Raw genomic sequence first — 18,226 nt, forward strand, 5'->3', positions numbered from 1 at the left:
TTTGAATAATGACTACCCTTTCCCTTCCTGTCCAACATCCCTGGCTTACTAGATTTTTCTTCACTGGGGCCCACCCTAGAGGACTCATGAACCAGGAGGCTGGGACCTGGGGGTGGGGGTGCTCAGGAGGTGCCAGAGAAAGGCATGACACTGATAAAGATGTGCTCCAAATTCCCTCCCTCCAGATCCAGATGGCCCCTTGTGGTGTTAGCCCTTGGTGTCCACTGTGACCTGACTTCACCTGTTTCATGTTTTCAGGGATGATTTTTCTAACTGGCCTATCACCCCAAAGCCGATGGGGTGATGCGACACCCAATCAACCTCTGACCTCAGCCCGTTCTTGTCTCCACCTCTCTTGGAGCTCAGCGCTAAGTCAGTGAGTCAAAAAGGATGGGGTGGCTTCTTACTGCTCAAGCTAATTGACACCAACCCTGGGGTTTCCGAAATGCTGCAAGAACCCTCCACGGCCTCAGTGGTGATGCTCCCAGGCTCTCAAGTCTCGGTGGCATCTCAGGTCCTAGGAAAGCTCAGTTGCACCAGACTTGGAGGGAAGCTGGGAAACAGCTCACCTGGCCATGTAATGCCCCAGTGTCCCACCTCTGACCTCAGTCTTCCGTAGGCTCCCAGCCCCCCAGTTGCTAGGACTATCATCCTCAATTTCTGATTCCCTCCCTCCTCCCCCTCCTCCTCCTTCACTTTCTTCCTCCTCCTCCTCCTCCTCCTCTTCCTCTTCAGGGCTGCTGTCCCAGCAAAAGGTCAGTGTGTGAAGAGAAACTGGGGGCTCCCCAGGGACCAGATTCAGCCCTGGTGTTGAGGAGCCCCAGCTGGCCCAGGAGGAGAGGTCATCTTTCAGGGGATTGTCCAGGAAACTCAAGTCCTTGGAGAATTCAGGCAGTGGGAGAGGCTCCTGACACCCGTCCCCAGCTGGCCCTTGGCCTGGCTTCTTCTTGGCCAAATAGCAAGAGGACCCAGGCTCATCCCAGGGGGAGGAGCCCCCCGTGCTGGCCCAGCTTCTGTCTGAAGCATCCGCAGCAGAGGAGCCTTCGACCTGGATGGGAGGACTCCAGGTGCCAGCTGCCTCAGAGCACCCCGGGATCTGGTGCTCCTGCCCTGGGAAGGGGGGTGGTTCAAGGTAGGGCTGAAAGCTGACATTGTCGTCTGCGTCCTCCTCATCCTCCTCCTCCTCAGCACAGTTCTTCTCTGATCTTGCCTGGACGGTGGCTGGGGTCCTGACTCCAGGGCTTGGCCTGACCCTTCTGGTCAGTTCCTTTTGGGAACAGAGGGTCAAGGTATCCAGGGACTTGGGGCCACTGGGCTGAAAGGTTGCCATGGGGTATCTGTACCCAGAAAAGTCCTGATTTGGGAAGGGGAGGAAAGAACAGAAAATTCAGGCTTTCCTGAAGGATGGGTTCCCCTGACAACAGACCCCGAGACAAGGAGTCAAATGTAAGTAGTTCTGTGGGGGAAGTGATCCCAGGAAACCCCAGTAAGGGAAAATTCAGTGGGGCTGGGGAGAGCCACCAAGAGAGGCTGTCATCAGGCAAGTTACCCGTAGGGCAGCTGGGAGCCAGTGCAGCCCACGCACCTCAGGGCGCCGTCGGGTGAGGGGTGGCAAAGGTGAGAGCGAGGCCAGTTCCCCGGCCGGCCACATGCATGGGCGCAGTGGACACCAGAGGCCAGAGGCAGCACCCCCCGCCCCTGCCCGCCACGGCAGGTGTTGGCTGCTGGAAGTTGAGGGGTGACTCTCCATGTAAAGAGCAGGCGGAGGGGTGCGGCAGAGCACAGAAATGTCTAACACAGAGCTTGTAGTTCAGCTGGGATTTCCCTGCAGCTCCCAGAGCGAGGGACGTTAAAAACACTCCTGTGTGGCAGATACTCAGAATCCATCCTCAAAGCCATCCTGACCTGAGAGCCCACTGAGCCACACCTATGGCCTAGCCACCCTCGCTGGGCCCTCGTTCGAACAAGTCGGACCCATCTGATCTCTCCAGGCCTCCCCCTGTCCCAGCTTCTAAGGGAGTGAGCCAGCAGACAAGTAAGGAGATTCCGGGGTCAGCCTGGGCAAGACTCACCCTCGGTTAAACTGTGAACTAAGTGTTGGGATCCTTCTAAGATTTCCCCTTTTGGCACCACCCTCTGCCCCTCCCCTTTCTGGGTACTCCTCCGGAGTCCCAAGGCTGGGGGCTCTGCTCTTGGCATCTGACAAATCCATAGCAGAGATGAAGTTATTTCACTATGGGGACTTACAGCACTTCTCCCTCCCAGGTATATTTGCCATTTGAATTTGGTGCCAAAGGAATGAATTACTAATGGTGGAAATTTAGACACGAAGATAGGAGATGTTTGCAGTCTGGACTAATTTGACACTCTATCTGACTCATGTCTTTAAGTCCAGACCCATTTCCTTATTCTTCAACAACCCTCCCCCTCTGTTGCACACACCCAGACTTGCCATACCAGGGCCCACGGCATCTTTGCCCGCTGAAACCAGGGGTTCTCTCTGAAGCGCTTCCAGATCACATAGCCTATGGCAATGACCAACAGCAGGGGAAGCAGAAGTGGTAGCAGCACCAGGAATGCCCAGCTGGCTCCTAAGTAATGAAAAATAAGAACTACAGAAACATGGGGTGCCTGGGTGGCTCGGTTGGTTGAGCTTCTGACTCTTGGTTTTGGCTCAGGTCATGATCATTTCAGGGTCATGGGATTGTGCTCAGCGGGGAGTCTGCTTAAATGATTCTCTCCCTCTGTCCTCCCTCCCCCCCCAGCTTGTGTGCGTGCTCTCTCTCAAATAAATAAATAAATCTTAAAAAAAAAAAAAGAACAGAAACAATGACCATGGCTCCCACCTATAACCGTATATGTGCTGCGGGCTTCACATACATCATCCCATGTAATCCTCCTAAGAGTAAACCCATCCTACAGACTATGGAAACCAAGATTCAGAGAGGTGATGTAAGCTACCCAAAGACACACAGTGCGTGCGGTGGAGCTGGGATTTTAACTGAGGGGAGTCTATCTCTAGACTCATGCCCTTAACCGCCATAGGATGGAGATAATATGTGCGGTGGCGGGGGGGGGGGGGTCCTCACCTCCGTATCACTTGGCACTCACCTGGGGCCTCCAGGAAGAAGCAGGTCGGCTTGGAGAAGTCGCTGTATTTAGGATCACCAAAGGTGTAGATGGTTCTGGCACTGAGGCAATGGTGTCCGCTGGTGGCTGGCTGCAGGGGGATGTGGACTGGCTGGCCGCGGGGAGTGACCGGAAATCGTGTCTGTTTGGAGAGACAGCAGGGGGGTGGGCAGACCCGCTGTGGGGACAGGACAGGGTGGGGCCGGGAGGATACTCCAGTGATCCCCGCGTCTTCTTTGCCCACCTTACAGTTTCAGCATTGGGGAGCAACATCATCTGGTGTCTTCCCCACTGAGTCTTGAAGTAGAGACGGTGTGCACTCAAGAGCAGCCCTGCCACTCAGGGTCACCCTCGTGTGCACCCCCCAGGGGCCTGCGGGTCCCCGTTTTGAAGGGCAGATTCCTAAGGCTTCCTGCCCTCAGGGCCTCCCAATGTATCTGGGGGTAGAGAGCATCGTTCAGTCCTTACGGACCCAGAAAACTCTAGGGCTGCTCCGCCCAGTCCAGCAGCCACTGGTCCACACTGAGATGGGTTCTGAGTATAAAATGCACACTGGCTTTCAAAGACGACGTGAAAAAAGAATGCCAAGCATGCCAGGAACTTTTATATTATTTACATGTTGAAATGATAACGTTTTATTGGATGAAATAAAATAGATTATTAAAATGAAATGAACTTGTTTCTTTTACGTAATTTAGTGAGGAACATTTAAAATTACACGCATGGCACAGTGCTGGTCTAGGATGTTTGTGATGCTCTGGGAGGCAGGGACTATGTCAGAGGAGGATCTAGGGTCCAGAGTACATATGCAGGAGGTCAGGAGTGTGGATGTTGGTGGGCTCAGTGGAAGAAGGAGGGAATAAGAACAGGGGTCAGTAAACTACAGCCCACGGGTCAAATCTGGCCTGCTGCTTTTTTTTTTGCACAGAGCAAAAAAAAGTCCCTGGAACACGGCCATGCCCGTGTATCGCCCCATTGTCTGCAGCTGCTTTGTGTGTTAGAGGCAGAGTCCACTAGCTGGACAGGCCTCCTGACCCTTGAAGGAAGAAAATATCTGCTATCTGGCCCTTTCCAGAAAACGTCTGCCAACCCCGGCCGTCAATCAATGTGTACAGAAACACACACGTGCATGCACGAGAAACAAGTCTGAAATGGCATATTTGTGGTAGTCTCTGGGTACTTCTAGTTTCCTTCCTGGAATGTATCTGTGCTTTCTGATTTTTTTGGTAATGAATCCAGTGCTTTGGCGAGCGGGCCTCCTACAGCCTATCATACTTCAATCAGATTTCATTGGACCCAAAGAATTTAAAAATATATATACTGGGTAGAAAAGAGGTGTGCTGTGACCATCTATAATGCGCAGGGGCAGGACGTCCCATACTGGCTTCTTAGGTGGAGAAGGGCAAGCGTGGGCCACAGGCCAGTCGTACTGTACAGAGTCAGGGGGTGACTGCCAGGAGTGAGAGGTATGTGGGGTGGGCTTCCTGGAGGAGGTGTGCAGAAAGTAGGCAGGGAGGGTGAGAGGCACTGGGGTTTGGAGGGGCCGTGGGGACGGAGGTCCAGCCTGGGGGCAGGAAAGGGGCTTCTTACCTTGTTCCTGATGCCTTCCTTCCAGAAATCCACCTCATACTTCAGATCCGGTGGGGGCATGCAGTGAGGCAGCTGGTAGGTGGCATTGACGCTCAGGATCTCCTCTGTCCGAATGACTTCCAGGACAGGGGGGGCTGGCTCCACTGGCAGAACCAGAACAGGACCTGTCAGCCTCCATCCCCCGGCCCCCTGCTACACACCACACCCCCCTCCCCCCAGCCCAGGGAACACTCCTGGAAGGGGAAAGTGGCTCCAGTGTTTGTAAAGCACCTACTATGCATCAAGAACCTTAAAGCCATTTTATTTCAGCTCTGCAGTGACCCTGGGAGGCAGATAGCACTATTCTCATCATCCAGAAGGGCAAACTGAGGCTTAGAGAGGTGAAATGAACAGGCCAGACTCACAGCTCACCTGTCTTTCCTCCTGCTGCCCCTTGCACCTGGGTGCCCTCACGTACCACTGTCAGAATCCTGCCCACTTGTATCAGCTTCCTACGGCTGCTGACGCATCACCACAAACAGGGTGGCTTAAAACAACACGCACGCATTATTTCCCAGTTCTGTAGGTCAGAGTCCAGGGGCCACTGATAACATATTAAGCCCTGAGCAGGCAGCTGGAGGGAACGGGGATCTTGACCTCCAGAAGCTGGAGGAAATTAGGGGGCAACGAAATACACAAGCTACCAAAACTCAAGAAAGCAAATGACCAGGGCGCCAGCCGAGGGTGGCAAAAGGCAGGAAGGCTCATTCCGGCTTGGGGTGTGCTGCGGGAGAGTGAGGAGAGCTTCAGGGAGGAGGAGGCAAACACAAAATTAATAGTAATAGCAAAGTAACCTCCTCACTGCATCTTTCCTTCTATCCTAATCTCTTCCCCTTGTCCTTCCAACTATTGGTTCATCCTTCGCTCTTCCAGCTTGCCTGCCTGGCTGCCTGCCTGCCCGTCCTTCCTTTCTTTCCAACCAACACTCCTTTCTTTCTTCCTGTTCCTTTAGACTGTCTTCCTGCCTTTAGGCTAGCCAAGCCCCTACTTCCCTACTCTCCTTCCTCCTCACCCATCCATTCTTCTTTATGTTCCATACATCATATCTTCTTGTCCTCTCTTCCTCCCTTCCTTCCTCCTTTGCCTCCCCTTTCCTCCTGTCCTTCCACCTCTTCCCTCTTCCCAGCCTTCTATCTACCCATGGATCCATCCATCTGCCTTTGCTTCCTGTCCTCCATCTTCCCATCAACACATGTGTCTTTCCACATAGCCTTCTTCCTTTCCCTCCTCCACTGTAACCTCCTGCACCCCCTCCATGCTGCCTTTCTTCTTACCCATACATCTTTCTCCCTTTCTTATCCACCCAGCCAGCTTCTCCTACCCAGGTCAGCTCTTCTTCCTTTCTACTATTCCCCCTGGACAATTTCATTCAAGCCCTTCCACCTCTCTCTCCAAGCCTTATTCTGCTCTCACATATTTTGAGAAGACTGGGTAGCAAGTTACAGATCTCAGCTCCGTGAGGCTATTGTTGGAGTATTTATCTTCTCCTTCTTACCACCCCACCTCCCTCTTGGTCTGGTCTAGTACCATGACCAAGATTAGAAAGATCCAGATTCTCCTTCCATCTCCACCCCTTATTAGCTGTGTATCCTGGCAAGTTCCTTAACTTTTGTGAATCCTACTTTGTTTATTTTTTAAAAAATGGGTTAATGAAAATGAACCCCACAGGTTTGTCGTTAGGATTAGAAATAAAATATACTGGGAAAAGAAGAGTGCTCTCCTGGCTCAGTGTTAACACTGGTGATTTCTGAATGTGGGACACATGGCGGATGCTTTCCTCTCTATTTTTCTCTCCTTCTCTCCCCTGCCCCAATTTCTACAGTGTACAGAAGTTACTTTTGAAACTGGAATTTTAAAAAATTCTTTCTTTTTTTTTTAAAGATTTTACTTATGTATTTGAGAGAGAGAGAGCACAAGTGGGGGGAGGTGACAAGGAGCAGAGGGAGAGGGAGAAGGAGACTCCCCACTGAGCAGGGAGCCTGACTTGGGGCTTGATCCCAGGACCCTGAGATCATGACCCGAGCCTAACGCTTAACTGACTGAGCCACCCAGGCGCCCCCCAAAATTGTTTCTTAAAGAGAATTTGGGGCGCCTGGGTGGCTCAGATGGTTAAGCGTCTGCCTTCAGCTCAGGTCATGATCCCAGAGTCCTGGGATCGAGTCCCACATCGGGCTCCCGGCTCAGCGGGGAGCCTGCTTCTCCCTCTGACCCTCGCCCCTCTCATGCTGTTTCTCTCTCGCTCACTCTCTAAAAAATAAATAAAATCTTTAAAAAAAAAAAAAGAGAATTTGAACAAAAAAATAGGAGTAAGTATATAAAATGCCTTGTGTAGTTCACGACTAAGGTTGTGTTCGCTAGAAGATAAAGAAGATCACTACGAGGAGTGCAAACGGAATTGCTGGTACTGGCAGAAGTCCCCTAACCCCCTGCCACAAAGCCAGGCTACATGCGGCTGTCCTCCGCTTTGGGGAGGTGGGAGATGGTGGCCGGGACAGCAGTGCCACTTAGCCAAGTTCCTGGACAGGGAGTCTCCCACCAGGTCCCTTAGCCACAGACTTACCTTCAAAAAGGTAATCCAGGTACTTGGACTCCACCGAGGGGGACCTGGCACTGGGAGAAACCGCCCATACACGCCCCTTGAACTTGTTGTACAGGTCTTGTTTCTCCAGGCACATCAAAGAACATGCCAGCTCTTTGGTTCCTGCACACTTCTTCACTTTTCGCCACCGTCTGGGGGTCGCAGCGCTGAGGGAGGAGACAGGGGAGCCTGGGCTGTGGACTCTGCCTCTGGGGCAAGGTTGCTTAGCAGACACGTGCTCCCTTGTCCCTCCATCTGCCCGAATGTCCACCCATCCGTCTGTCCTACCGGAGCTCAGACTCTGGAGAGAAGCAGGTGGTAGGATCCTGGCTCTGTCCTTCACTAGCTCTGGGGCCTCAGGAGGTCACCCCCCTCATCCTCCTGCCTCCCCAGGGCCACGTGGTGGCTGCTATTGTGAGTGCTAGCAACCAGTTCCCACGTTCTTCATTCAGGCCTTTCAGGCCCCCTGCTGCATGCCAGGCATCGTGCTGGATGCTGTGTGGCTGTCAGAGGGGACACGCAGGTCTGTGATGCCAACCTTCGGACAACACCGGGGTCCAAAGAAGGGACTTGCACACTGGGCACGATCCCTGGGGAACTGGCAATGCCTGACAGGTCCTGCCCTCGGGTACCTACGTTCTGGTGGGAGGGGGAGAAAGCCAATCATCCCGTCAGCGAGGTAAACCCGGGACCGGGTAAGGGCAGCGGTAATGGGGAATGGGGGAGGACTCCTTGCCAAAGGTGGCTCAGGAAAGGCCAGGAAGGTAGTATTGAGGCCTCGATGGCAAGGGAGCCAGGTGTAGGCCTGGGAGAAGGAATGGCAAAAGCAGAAGCCTGCAGTGGGAAGGAGCTTGACCTGTCCAGAAGAGAGCCAGGTGGCCAGCATGGCGGCAGACTAGTGGACAAGGGAGGGAGAGGTGTGGACAGTCTGGAGAGGTGGGCAGAGGAGTGGGTGGGCACAGTAGGTGGGGCCTCCGCATCCTGGTAAGGAGCTTGGATTTTATTCCAAGTGTGCTAGGAAGCCCCTGGAAGGTTCCAGATAGGGGGACTGAGGTGACCTAATTTCTTTTTTTAAAAGATCACTCTCAGGGTGCCTGGGTAGCTCAGTTGGTTGAGCATCCGGCTCTTGGTTTTGGCTCAGGTCACAATCTCAGGGTCGTGAGATCAAGCCCCATGTTGGGCTCTGTGCTTAGTGGGGAGTCTGCCTGAGATTCTCTTCCTCTCCCTCCCCCTCTGCCCCTCCCCCACTGGCTCTTGAGTGCATGTGTTCTCTCTCTCTCTTTCAAATAAATAAATAAATCTTAAGAAAAAAATAAAAGGTCACTCAGATAAACCAGCTGGGAGGCTGCAGTAAGGGAAAACAGGTGAGGATGACGAGAAGCGGCTGGACTGGGGATATATTTTGGAGGTAAAAGCAGATAGGACCTGCTCATGGATTGGATGTGGAACATGAGGAGAGGAAAATCCACGGTTACTCCTGGGTTTGGGGACCAAGCAATACGTGAATGGAGGAGGCTGAGAAGGGCGTAGGCAAAGAGAACAGATTTTTGGAAAGAACTCCTCTGTTTTGTTTTTTGGTAGAGCTATAGTATGTTAACATTAACAACAACAACAACAAAAAACGCCGTTGTAGTTATATCAGTATGAGACAAAATACAGACTTCAAAGTCCAAAGAAATACTAAAGATGAGAAGAATCACTACATAATGAGAAATTATTCCATTTATCAGGAAGATATAAAAATTCTCCCTTATATGTGCCTGCTAAATAGCTAGATACTCTATACAGCAAAAATAGACAAAACTATAGGGAGAAACAGAAAATCCACAATCATAATGAGAAATTTTTAATATACCTCACTTAGTAATTAATGATTGAACAAAGAAAAATAATCAGCAAGTATATAAAACACACAAAAAAGAAAAACATAATTATCAAAGTTGGTCTAATGAACATAAATAGAACGAACTAGTTGAGCCAAACATGAACCATCAACAAAATATTAACAAAAATACTAGCACAGAGTCCTATTGGTTTAGGGCCCCACCCTTATGACCGTATTTAATCTTAATTACCTCGTGAAAGGCCCCATCTCCAAATACACTCTTGTGGTGGGGTGGGGGGCGGTTAGGGTTTCAGCATATGAATATGCAGGTGTATGTTTCAGTCCATATCAGGGCTATTATGAATTAAACTGGTATGAATGTTCATGTACAAGTCTTTGTATGGACATTTGTTTTCATTTCTCTTAAAAAGCGTGAGGAGTAGAATCTGGGAGATTTGGTAACTGAAGATGAAACTTGACAAGAAACTGATTTCCAAAGTGACCGTACATTCCCACCAACAATGCACAGAGTTCTAGTTACTCCACGTTTGACAACACTTAGTATTGTCAGGCCCTTTAATTTTAGCCATTCCAGTTGGTGTGTGGTAGTGTTTCACTGTAGCTTTGATTTGCATTTCCCTGATGACTAAGGCTATTGAACATCTTTTTATGTGCTTTTTGGCCATTCAAATATCTTCCTTTGTGAAGTGACTATTCAAATCTTTTCAGGTGATCTGTTTTCTTATTATTAAGATGCAGGAGTTCTTTATCTATTTTGGATACTAGTCCTTTTCTAGTGTATATACTGTGAATTTTTTTTTCTCGGTAGCTGGCTTTTTCATTTTCTTCAGGCTTTTTTTTTTTTTTAAGAGTAAAAGTTTTAAATGTGATGAAATCCAGTTTATTAGGTATTATGGACTAAATTTTATTCCCCCCCCCCAAAATCATATGCTGAGGCCCTAACCCCCCATATGACTGTATAGGTCCTTGGAGATAGGGCCTTTCAAGAGGTAATGAGGATTAAATGTGGTCATAAGAGTGGGGCCCTAAACCAATTGGACTTACATTCTTTAAGAAAGAGAGAGGGATACCAGGCATGCTCTCACACAGAGAAAAGGCCATGTGAGGACAGAGAGAGAAGGTGACCATCTGCAAGCCAAGGAGGGAGGCCTCAGGAGAAAGCAAACCTGCTGATGCCTTGATCTTGGACTTCCAGCCTCTGAAAGTGTGAGAAGTACATGTCTGTTGTTTAAGGCCCCCAGGCTACAGTATTTTGTCATGGTGGCCCTGGCTGATTAAGACAGATTTTGGTACCATAAATGGGGTGCTAATGTAAGAAATAGCTAAAAATGTGGAAGTGGCTTTGCAACTGGGGAATGGCTAGAGGCGGGAAGAGTTTTTGGGTGCATGCTAGAAATACCCAGAGTGCCCTGAAGAGACTGTTGATAGGAATATGGAGTCAAAGGTCATTCTGGGAAGAGCTTGGATGCAAAGGAAGAATGTCTTACTGGAAACTGGGGGAAAGGTGATCCTTGTTATAAAGTGGCAAAGAACTTGGCTGAATTGTGTTTTGGTGTTTTGTGGGAAATAGATGTTAAAAGTGATGAACTTGGATATGTAGCTAAGGAGATGTCTAGGCAAAATGTTGAAGATGTGACCTGGTTTCTCCTTACTGCTTACGGTAAAAGGAGAGAGGAGAGAGGCACGTAGAAAGCACTGTTAGGCAAAAAGGAACCAGAACTGGAAAATTCTCAGCCTATGCATATGGCAAAAAAAGGAGAAAGTAAGTTCTAGAAGGAACACCAAGGGTCAGGGTGTGGTTGGGAAATCATTTCATAAGGAGATCACGGACGGGACTCATGGACTTAATTAGCCATCTCAGTAGAAGCCAGGAACAGAGGTGGGATTAGAATTATCTTTCTACCTATCTACCTACCTACCTATCTCACCCTGTTTCCTGAAAAGATCAAAGCAATAGCTAAGTAGTAATCAGCACAGCTAGCACACACATTGTGTTCTTTAAAACCATTTTCTACTAAATGGAAAAATGGCTGATTCAGGTTTTAGGTCAGAAATTATACAAATGAGCCTGAAACATCTTGGTATAACAGCAGTAAAATAATTAAAACTACTAGCATCATATTAAAAGGACTCAGGAGCTAACTTGAAAGGATTTTCGCTGGCCAAAGATGGGACAATTCAAGCTTTAATGAGTAGACAAGTTGCAATGGATTGAAACCATCAAATATGTTTAAGTACTTGAGTTCATAAGGATAATAAAAAAATCAAATCAATTGCCTTTGGGAGATGATTTGAAAACTTGCACAAAAATTCATGATCTTGAAAACTTGCACAAAAAATTCAAGCATTTGTCCTGTCTTGCCTATCCGAATAGTACATTGAATATCAAATACGACAAGAGAGGAAGCATCTCTTTGTAAAATAATTCCACCTAATAAGTGAAAAAAATAATACAATTAGAATATCATCATTTTAGAATCCTCAGAGGTATTGAAAAAGTATAAAAGAGAAGGACGATATCATAAAGGTCTGGAGGATGGACTTTCAACTCTAATCAATCTATCCCGGCCCCACTATTCCCAGCTGTGTGACTTTGAGCAAAATATATTCTGGGTGCCTCCATCTTCTGCCCTGCAGGGGGCAGGTGCCGCACCCCTCCCCCCGGGGCTGTGTGAGAATAAGGACGGTTAATGCGTGGACACAGTGCCTGACACACAGCAAAGCACACAGTACATGTTAGGTGTTTCCTGCCTCCTGATACATTTCTGTACAGTTCTTTCTTTTGAAAGCTCGCTGGCAATCTGCCCTTTTCCAAGGTAGGCCCTCCCCTCACTCACATCTGGATGTTACAGAAGGAGGGACCATGAAAGAACAGGAAGCACATAAGCTTCGGGGTCAGACAGACTGGGGTTTTTCTTCTGGCTCCATCCCTGGTTTCCTCGGGCAAATCATAGCACCTCTCTGAGCTCAGGTTCCTTGTCTCTAAAATGGGGGAAGTGCAGGGCTCAGTCGATTAAGGGTCCGACTCTCGATTTCGGTTCAGGTCCTGATCTCAGGGTCGTGGGGTTGAGTCCCGTCTCGGGCTCCATGCTCCCTCTGCTCCTCCCCCTACTCACACCCTCTCTCCCTCAAATAAATAAACAAATAAAATTAAAAAAAAAAATAAATGGGGAAGTGCAGTGCCAGCCTGGGTATACAGGGAGGAAGAAGTGAAATGTTCATGCGAGACGTTAGCACTCAGCCTGGAACAGGTGGGTCCTGCGTACTCGGCACTTACCTCCCCTTCCTGCTTCCTCCTCCTCACCCATCCTGGATGAGTCCTCTTGACTATCTGCTTTCATCATCTTACTCTCCTGCTAAAGAACCTCAAGTGATTCCTATTTATGTGCAAATCAGCAAATCTGCTTCCACTTTCAGATTTCTCTGGATTAGTCATGGCTGCCTGGACTGCGGGGTTGAGAAGGATCTCAAGGCTCCGTAGGGAAAAGGGTGATCCTCTAGCAATGCCTACCATGGGCCCTGCAGGAGATATGTCTGCCCTCCCTTGTCAGCTGGAACAACTCCAAGCGCCTCATCTAGGCCCTGGAGAATTCCACCCCTGGGCCCTTGTAGCTCTAATTGAGCCCTGTTTGACTCTTCTCAAAGATCCTCCCGAGCCCCCGCAGACCCAACACCTGTGTACTGTCTCCTAATCAACACCATTCCCACCTCCAGACCTTTATCAACGCTCTCTCCAAACACCTGCCACATGCTGTCTCCCATGGGACACAGAGAACCAGGAAGCTGACCACACACACTCCCAGACAAGCCCATCCAGCCTCTGCCTTCCTCCTCAGGCTCCCCAAACACCAGACCGGAGGCTCCCCTCTACCTTTGATAGGCCACAAAATAGGTCACATTCTGGGAGTAGCCAGGCCCTGGGAGCCATGTCAGGTGCACGCTGAAGTCCCGGGAGAGCAGCGTCACGTTCTGGGGAGGGGCCAGATGGGGCTTCCCTGTGGGAGAGAAAGAGGTCATGAAGCCTGGAGCTCCTGGCTGGTCTTGACATGGGCCATTTGGAGCTGAAGAGAGGTGTGGTAGGCAGTCAGGTGCTCGGTGAGTTTGAGAACCAGGAGTCATCTGGGGTAGCTAAAGCATAGATGACATGATGTAGGCTGGGCACCCAGGGTCAGGACTCTAATCATAGCTGGGCCACTGATTGCTTGTACCGCAGCCCCTTCCCCTCCCTAGGCCTCTGCGGTCCATCTGGCACCTAGGGTTTCAGTGGAACACCTCCGAACAGGAACCATCTAACATCTATTGGATTTGCTGGACTCCAGGAGGGAACAGCCCTGAGGGTCTCAGGAGCAGGTGCTCAGTTCTTTTCTTAGCCATGTCCCCAGAGCTTGCCTGCCATGGTCCCTGGCACAGAGTAGATGCACAATAAATATTTGTTGAACGAATGAATATTGTGATAATTTGGATTATTCCAAAGGCCTTCCAACTGGTCTCCCTGCTTCTAACCTTGTCCTTTCAGTCCATTCTCCACATAGCAACAAGGGCTAAAATGAAAGTCAGATCAAGTCGCTCTTCTGCTTTAAACCCTCTAATGGCTTTCACTTCATTCAAGGTTAAATCCAAAGTCTTTATAATCTGCCCCCCCCCCGCCAAGACCTACCTAATCCCACTCACTGCTCTCCCCGTGCTCCCTGCTCTCCAGCTGCATCGATCTTTCTGCTGTTTCTAGAGCATGCCAGGCACGCTCCACCTCCACGCCTTTCCAGGAGCTATTCCCTCTGCCTAGACTGGTCCCCCTCTCTGGATCTCTATCAGACTCACGCCTTTGCTTCCTTCACATCTCTGCTCAGATGTCACTGTCTCAGTGACACTTTCCCTGACTATCCTTAACTGGCCCCTACATCCCCTCCTTGACACCTCCTCCTCACTGCTAACCCTCATCTTCCGAAATATACACTGATTACACCCCTCCCCAGTTCCATGCCCTTCCCTGGCCCTGAGAATAAAGTCCACGCTCTTTATTGAGGTACATGATAGGCCATCTTGTCGACCTCTCTCTTACAGCTCCCCAGCAGGCTCATGAGGCTGTAGCCAATCTTGCTTCCTGTCCTTCTCAAACTACTACATCTCTTGGGTGACTTTGAACCCAGCACTCTTTGACTGTCTATTGTTCACCGTTTAAAAAAAATTTTTTTTTTACCATCTAATCTTTTAAAGACTTGATTCAAATGTCAATTCCCTGACATCTCTAAGTAGTGGTAGTGAGGGTGATGGGGATGATGGTGATGATGATAGCAGCTAACAGGTATTGTGTCCTAACTGTGTGCCAGGAGCCATGCTAAGTACTTTGTTGCATTTTCTTTCAATCTTCCCCACACCCCTAGAAGGTAGATACTAAGTGTGATCATCACATTAGAGATGAGGGAAACAGAGGACTTGTCAGGTAATAAGTTGTAGAATCAGAATTCAAATCCAGGGCTAGTAGCCAACTCCAAATTCTGAGCTCTTGACCACATTTCCTCCTTGAGCTTCTCATGGGGCCCATTCAGCTTTATTCTTCCAACATCTATGAACCACTATTGGCTAATGACATCTGTGGACCACTGCGTGCCAGAAGTTTCAAAGAGGAATGTAACTCCATTCCTGCCCTTTAGGAGCTCATGGTCCTGTGAGAATTCAGCTCCCTGAAGTGTCACACAGGGCATGACATAAACCCACACCGGTGACAGAATGGCGTGGGGGACGGGTGGGGGGAGCAGTTCTACTGATGGTTCTCGGCACAGCTCCCCACCCCTGGCCTTTTAACCCAAATATGGGTGCCTGCTTCCACCTCATCCTGTGATCCCCACTTGGAACCGGATCACTGGGGGTGCAGATGCTGTCACTGTTCCCAGCTTTCTAGCAGGTGAGCTGCAGAGGCCAAAGTCTGTCTGCAAGCAGATTATAAGGTATGTTGTGGGCAGGACATGCCCACAAGAGAAATAGCAGCTAGAGTGGTTACCATCTACTGAGCACTGGTTTGGCATGTTATGTACAAAACCTCATTCAATCCTCAGGACAAACCACCCTATGGGGTAGGTGTCATTCCACTTCCATTCAGGGGCACTAGACTCAGAGACAGATGGTAAATAATTTGCCTGAGGCCACGCAGCCAGTTTGTGTGGGAGCCAAGATTTGAACCTGGATCTGGCTGCACTTCACCCTAAACCATCACACGCTGCAGTTTGTGTCGGGTACATTAAATATTCCTCAGGTAAAAGTGTAGCTGGGTCCAGACAGGAGAACTATTGAGGTTGACAGTGAAACAGGGGGACAGAGGATCCCCTCCCCACCCACACATACACACAGGTGCACTGTCCTTGGCCAGCTGCATTATCAGTCCCTGCTGTGGAGGTGCCAGGGGCTGGGACATCCCTGAGCCAACCCAGGTGGATGGACGGTCTTGCTCCAGCTGCCCGCCCGGCAGCCAAAGCTGGCCACACTTGCGTCAGCCTCAGTCTTCTCTTCCAGGTGTTCCACCTGTGCTTTCCTTCTTGGGCAATTCCCCTGATTGCTCTGAGCCTCAATTTCCCCAACCGAAAAGAGAGAAGACAGTCCCTATCTCATAGGATGGTTGGGTTGTACCACTTAAGTAGGGGAATGTGGTGTCCAGCGCAAAGAAGTTGTCAAGAAACGTTGGCTTTTAATATTAGTATTAAATTATGACCAAGGGCCCTTCTTGCTCTTAAATTGTTAGCCTAAGACTAGGAAGTCTAAGATTGGGGGCAATATTGGGACCTTCTCCTGACTGGTTGGGGTTTGGTGGTTGGGTCCTAGCCTGGGGTATTTTGTACCACCTTACTTACCAGTGGGAGCGCAGAAACAAAAGGTGGCTTGTTAAGAGCAAAAGGAGAGGACAGACTAAGCCAGAGCTCCTTCCCCTCAGTCTGGGTGTGGCGCTTCTGAAACCGTCTGCCTGAGGAAGGGATGGGGGCCGCGCCGGAGGGCAGGGCTTCCCCTAACAGCGAGGATCCAGTGTCATATTAATACAGGGGACAGTGCCTTTAGGAAACCTTAAGCAGGACTTTATAAACCAGCGCAGCTGCTAATTTTTAAAGTGCCACTGTTTTTCCCTGTTCACCGGGAGTTGCATTGGCCTTAGGAAACTGGATCAGTTTCGTCCGGGAAAGGAATTTCAAAGACTCTGGTCTGTTTCGTCCCAAGTTCCACTTTAGAAGACAACGGGTGGTGGCTGGGCGGGTACGATCGCACCTGCTCGGCTGGCTGCGGGCAGGCTGCGGCCACGACCCTCCTTCCAGGAGCTCTGCCACCCGGGGTAGGCGCCCCGCGGCCCCCGCCCGCCCCGCGGGCCTCGCGCTTACCTCGAGTGGACTGCAGCAGGCACAGCAGCAGGGGGACCCACCGCCCGACCCCCGCCAGGCCGGCTCCAGCGCCGCCAGCCGGGCGCCACCAGGTCCCACCTCCCCGAGCCTCGCGGCTCAGCGGCCCGCAGGCTGCGGCGGCCGGCAGCCAATGGGAGGCCGAACCGCGGGCCCGGGGCGGGGCCCGGCGGGGGCTTTCCCTGGGGCAGTCAGGCCGCTGCGAGCGACCTGGACGCCAGCTCCCCGCGCCACCCCCGCTCCGAGACCGCTGGTGGCTCCCCAGGGCCTGCACTGCGCTTTGTTCAGCCCGACCCCGGGCGCTGGGGGGTGGGGTGGGGATAGGGGGCGTGGAGCCGGGAATCAGTAAATCCGTATATGGGGGGAGGGAAGGGAAGGGAAACTGCTTATTACCAATAACCGCAGTTAGGAATTCCAATATGGGACTTTCAAACAGGACTAAGGGAAGTGTTCAGAGCCAGTTTAACAACACAGCCTCAGACACCATTGGCGGTGTCTGAGCGTGGTCTATGTACCCGATACTAAGCCGAGCACTTCCCACACGTTATCCACTTTAATATCTCTGAAAATCTGGTGCGTCGGTCCTGTTATTCTGTACATTCTTCACCGGGGGAGTGGCAGCCTCCAAAGCTAACGGACTCGTTCTGGGGAAAGTTGGTGCCTCCGACACCAAAGCCTTGGTGCATTACCAGGCACCTGAAGAGTAATCACTTCCAAGCAATGGAAACAGCCTCACCGCAGTGTAGTCTCCTGTCATTAAAAAAGGATGTTGCCCAGGGGTATGTAATGACTTGGGTATGTTTGCAACATACTCAGTGGGAGAAAAGCAAGTAGCAAAATATGGCCCCATTAAAAAAAAAAAAATCTGTATGTCCATAGGTATGGATAACAGATCGAGGATCTATACCAATATGTTTGTGGTTGTTAATTTCTGGGTGGTGAGGAGATATATATCATATATATGAGATATATATATATTTAAATTTCTTCTTTCTGCTCATGTTTGGTTTCTAAGTTTTTCAATAATTTATATGTATTGCTTTTCCAACAAGATTCTAAAAGCAATCATTGCTCTCCTTTATTAAATGTTATTTTTTCTCTTTCCACCACTCTCCAAGGAGGTATGGCCTCCTCTTTACAGATGAGGATACTGCCATTCTGAGGCCCAGAAAGCTGATGCAGGTGCTAGATTCTGGGTTCAGGCCCAGGCCGGACTCCACGACCACAGCAACTCTGGGTAACTGCTTTGTCCACTCTCTGGGTATCAGTGACAGATGGGGTGACCACTGGTCAGCTGTGACCACGCCCGTGAACTAGGAGTAGACCCAGAGCAGAGAGAATCCTGGGCTCATCTCTGTGGCAGATGCTGGCTCTCAACTTGTAGCCCAGCAGTTCTTGGTCGAGAGAATGCGTTTTCACAGAACTTGGTAGATCTAAAAGTTGCCTTGAGTTTGGTTCTGGGTGAAAACATTCAGAAATTCCTGGATGGTTCTGAGATTTGCCTCATGACTTCAGCTCAATCGGCACGTCTTATAACAGGGTCTCACAGGGACCATATTTGGACCTCAAAGGCAAGGAAGATGAAAGGATCCCTATCTTTGAATTTCCTTTTGAGTCAGAAATTGTGTCTTCATCCAACCAACTGCAGCTCTTTCAGGCCCAGAATCC

General features: G+C 50.1%; 1 protein-coding gene across 1 annotated transcript; it reads right to left on the reverse strand.

The window, feature by feature from the left end:
- Positions 1-17,244, reverse strand: IFNLR1 (interferon lambda receptor 1). The gene is made up of 8 exons (XM_021684395.1): positions 17,166-17,244; positions 16,541-16,672; positions 13,054-13,177; positions 7,319-7,503; positions 4,720-4,862; positions 3,112-3,271; positions 2,458-2,591; positions 1-1,354 (listed from the first exon to the last, which is right to left on the reverse strand). Exons 1-8 carry the CDS (start codon positions 17,242-17,244, stop codon positions 566-568), a joined length of 1,746 nt encoding a protein of 581 aa, XP_021540070.1. The 3' UTR covers positions 1-565.
- Between the last annotated feature and the right edge of the window lie 982 nt (positions 17,245-18,226).

The sequence above is a fragment of the Neomonachus schauinslandi genome, chromosome 4 (assembly GCF_002201575.2).
Source record: "Neomonachus schauinslandi chromosome 4, ASM220157v2, whole genome shotgun sequence".
Classification (NCBI taxonomy): Eukaryota; Metazoa; Chordata; class Mammalia; order Carnivora; family Phocidae; genus Neomonachus; species Neomonachus schauinslandi.

Coding starts and splice junctions, on each gene's coding strand:
- IFNLR1 (XM_021684395.1), bottom strand. CDS start 17,244: ATGCACCAAGGCTTTGGTGTCGGAGGCACCAACTTTCCCCAGAACGAG. Junction 4,863..7,318: donor CCTGGATTACCTTTTTGAAG/GTAAGTCTGTGG, acceptor TGGTTCTGCCAG/TGGAGCCAGCCCCCCCTGTC. Junction 3,272..4,719: donor AGGAAGGCATCAGGAACAAG/GTAAGAAGCCCC, acceptor CTCTCCAAACAG/ACACGATTTCCGGTCACTCC.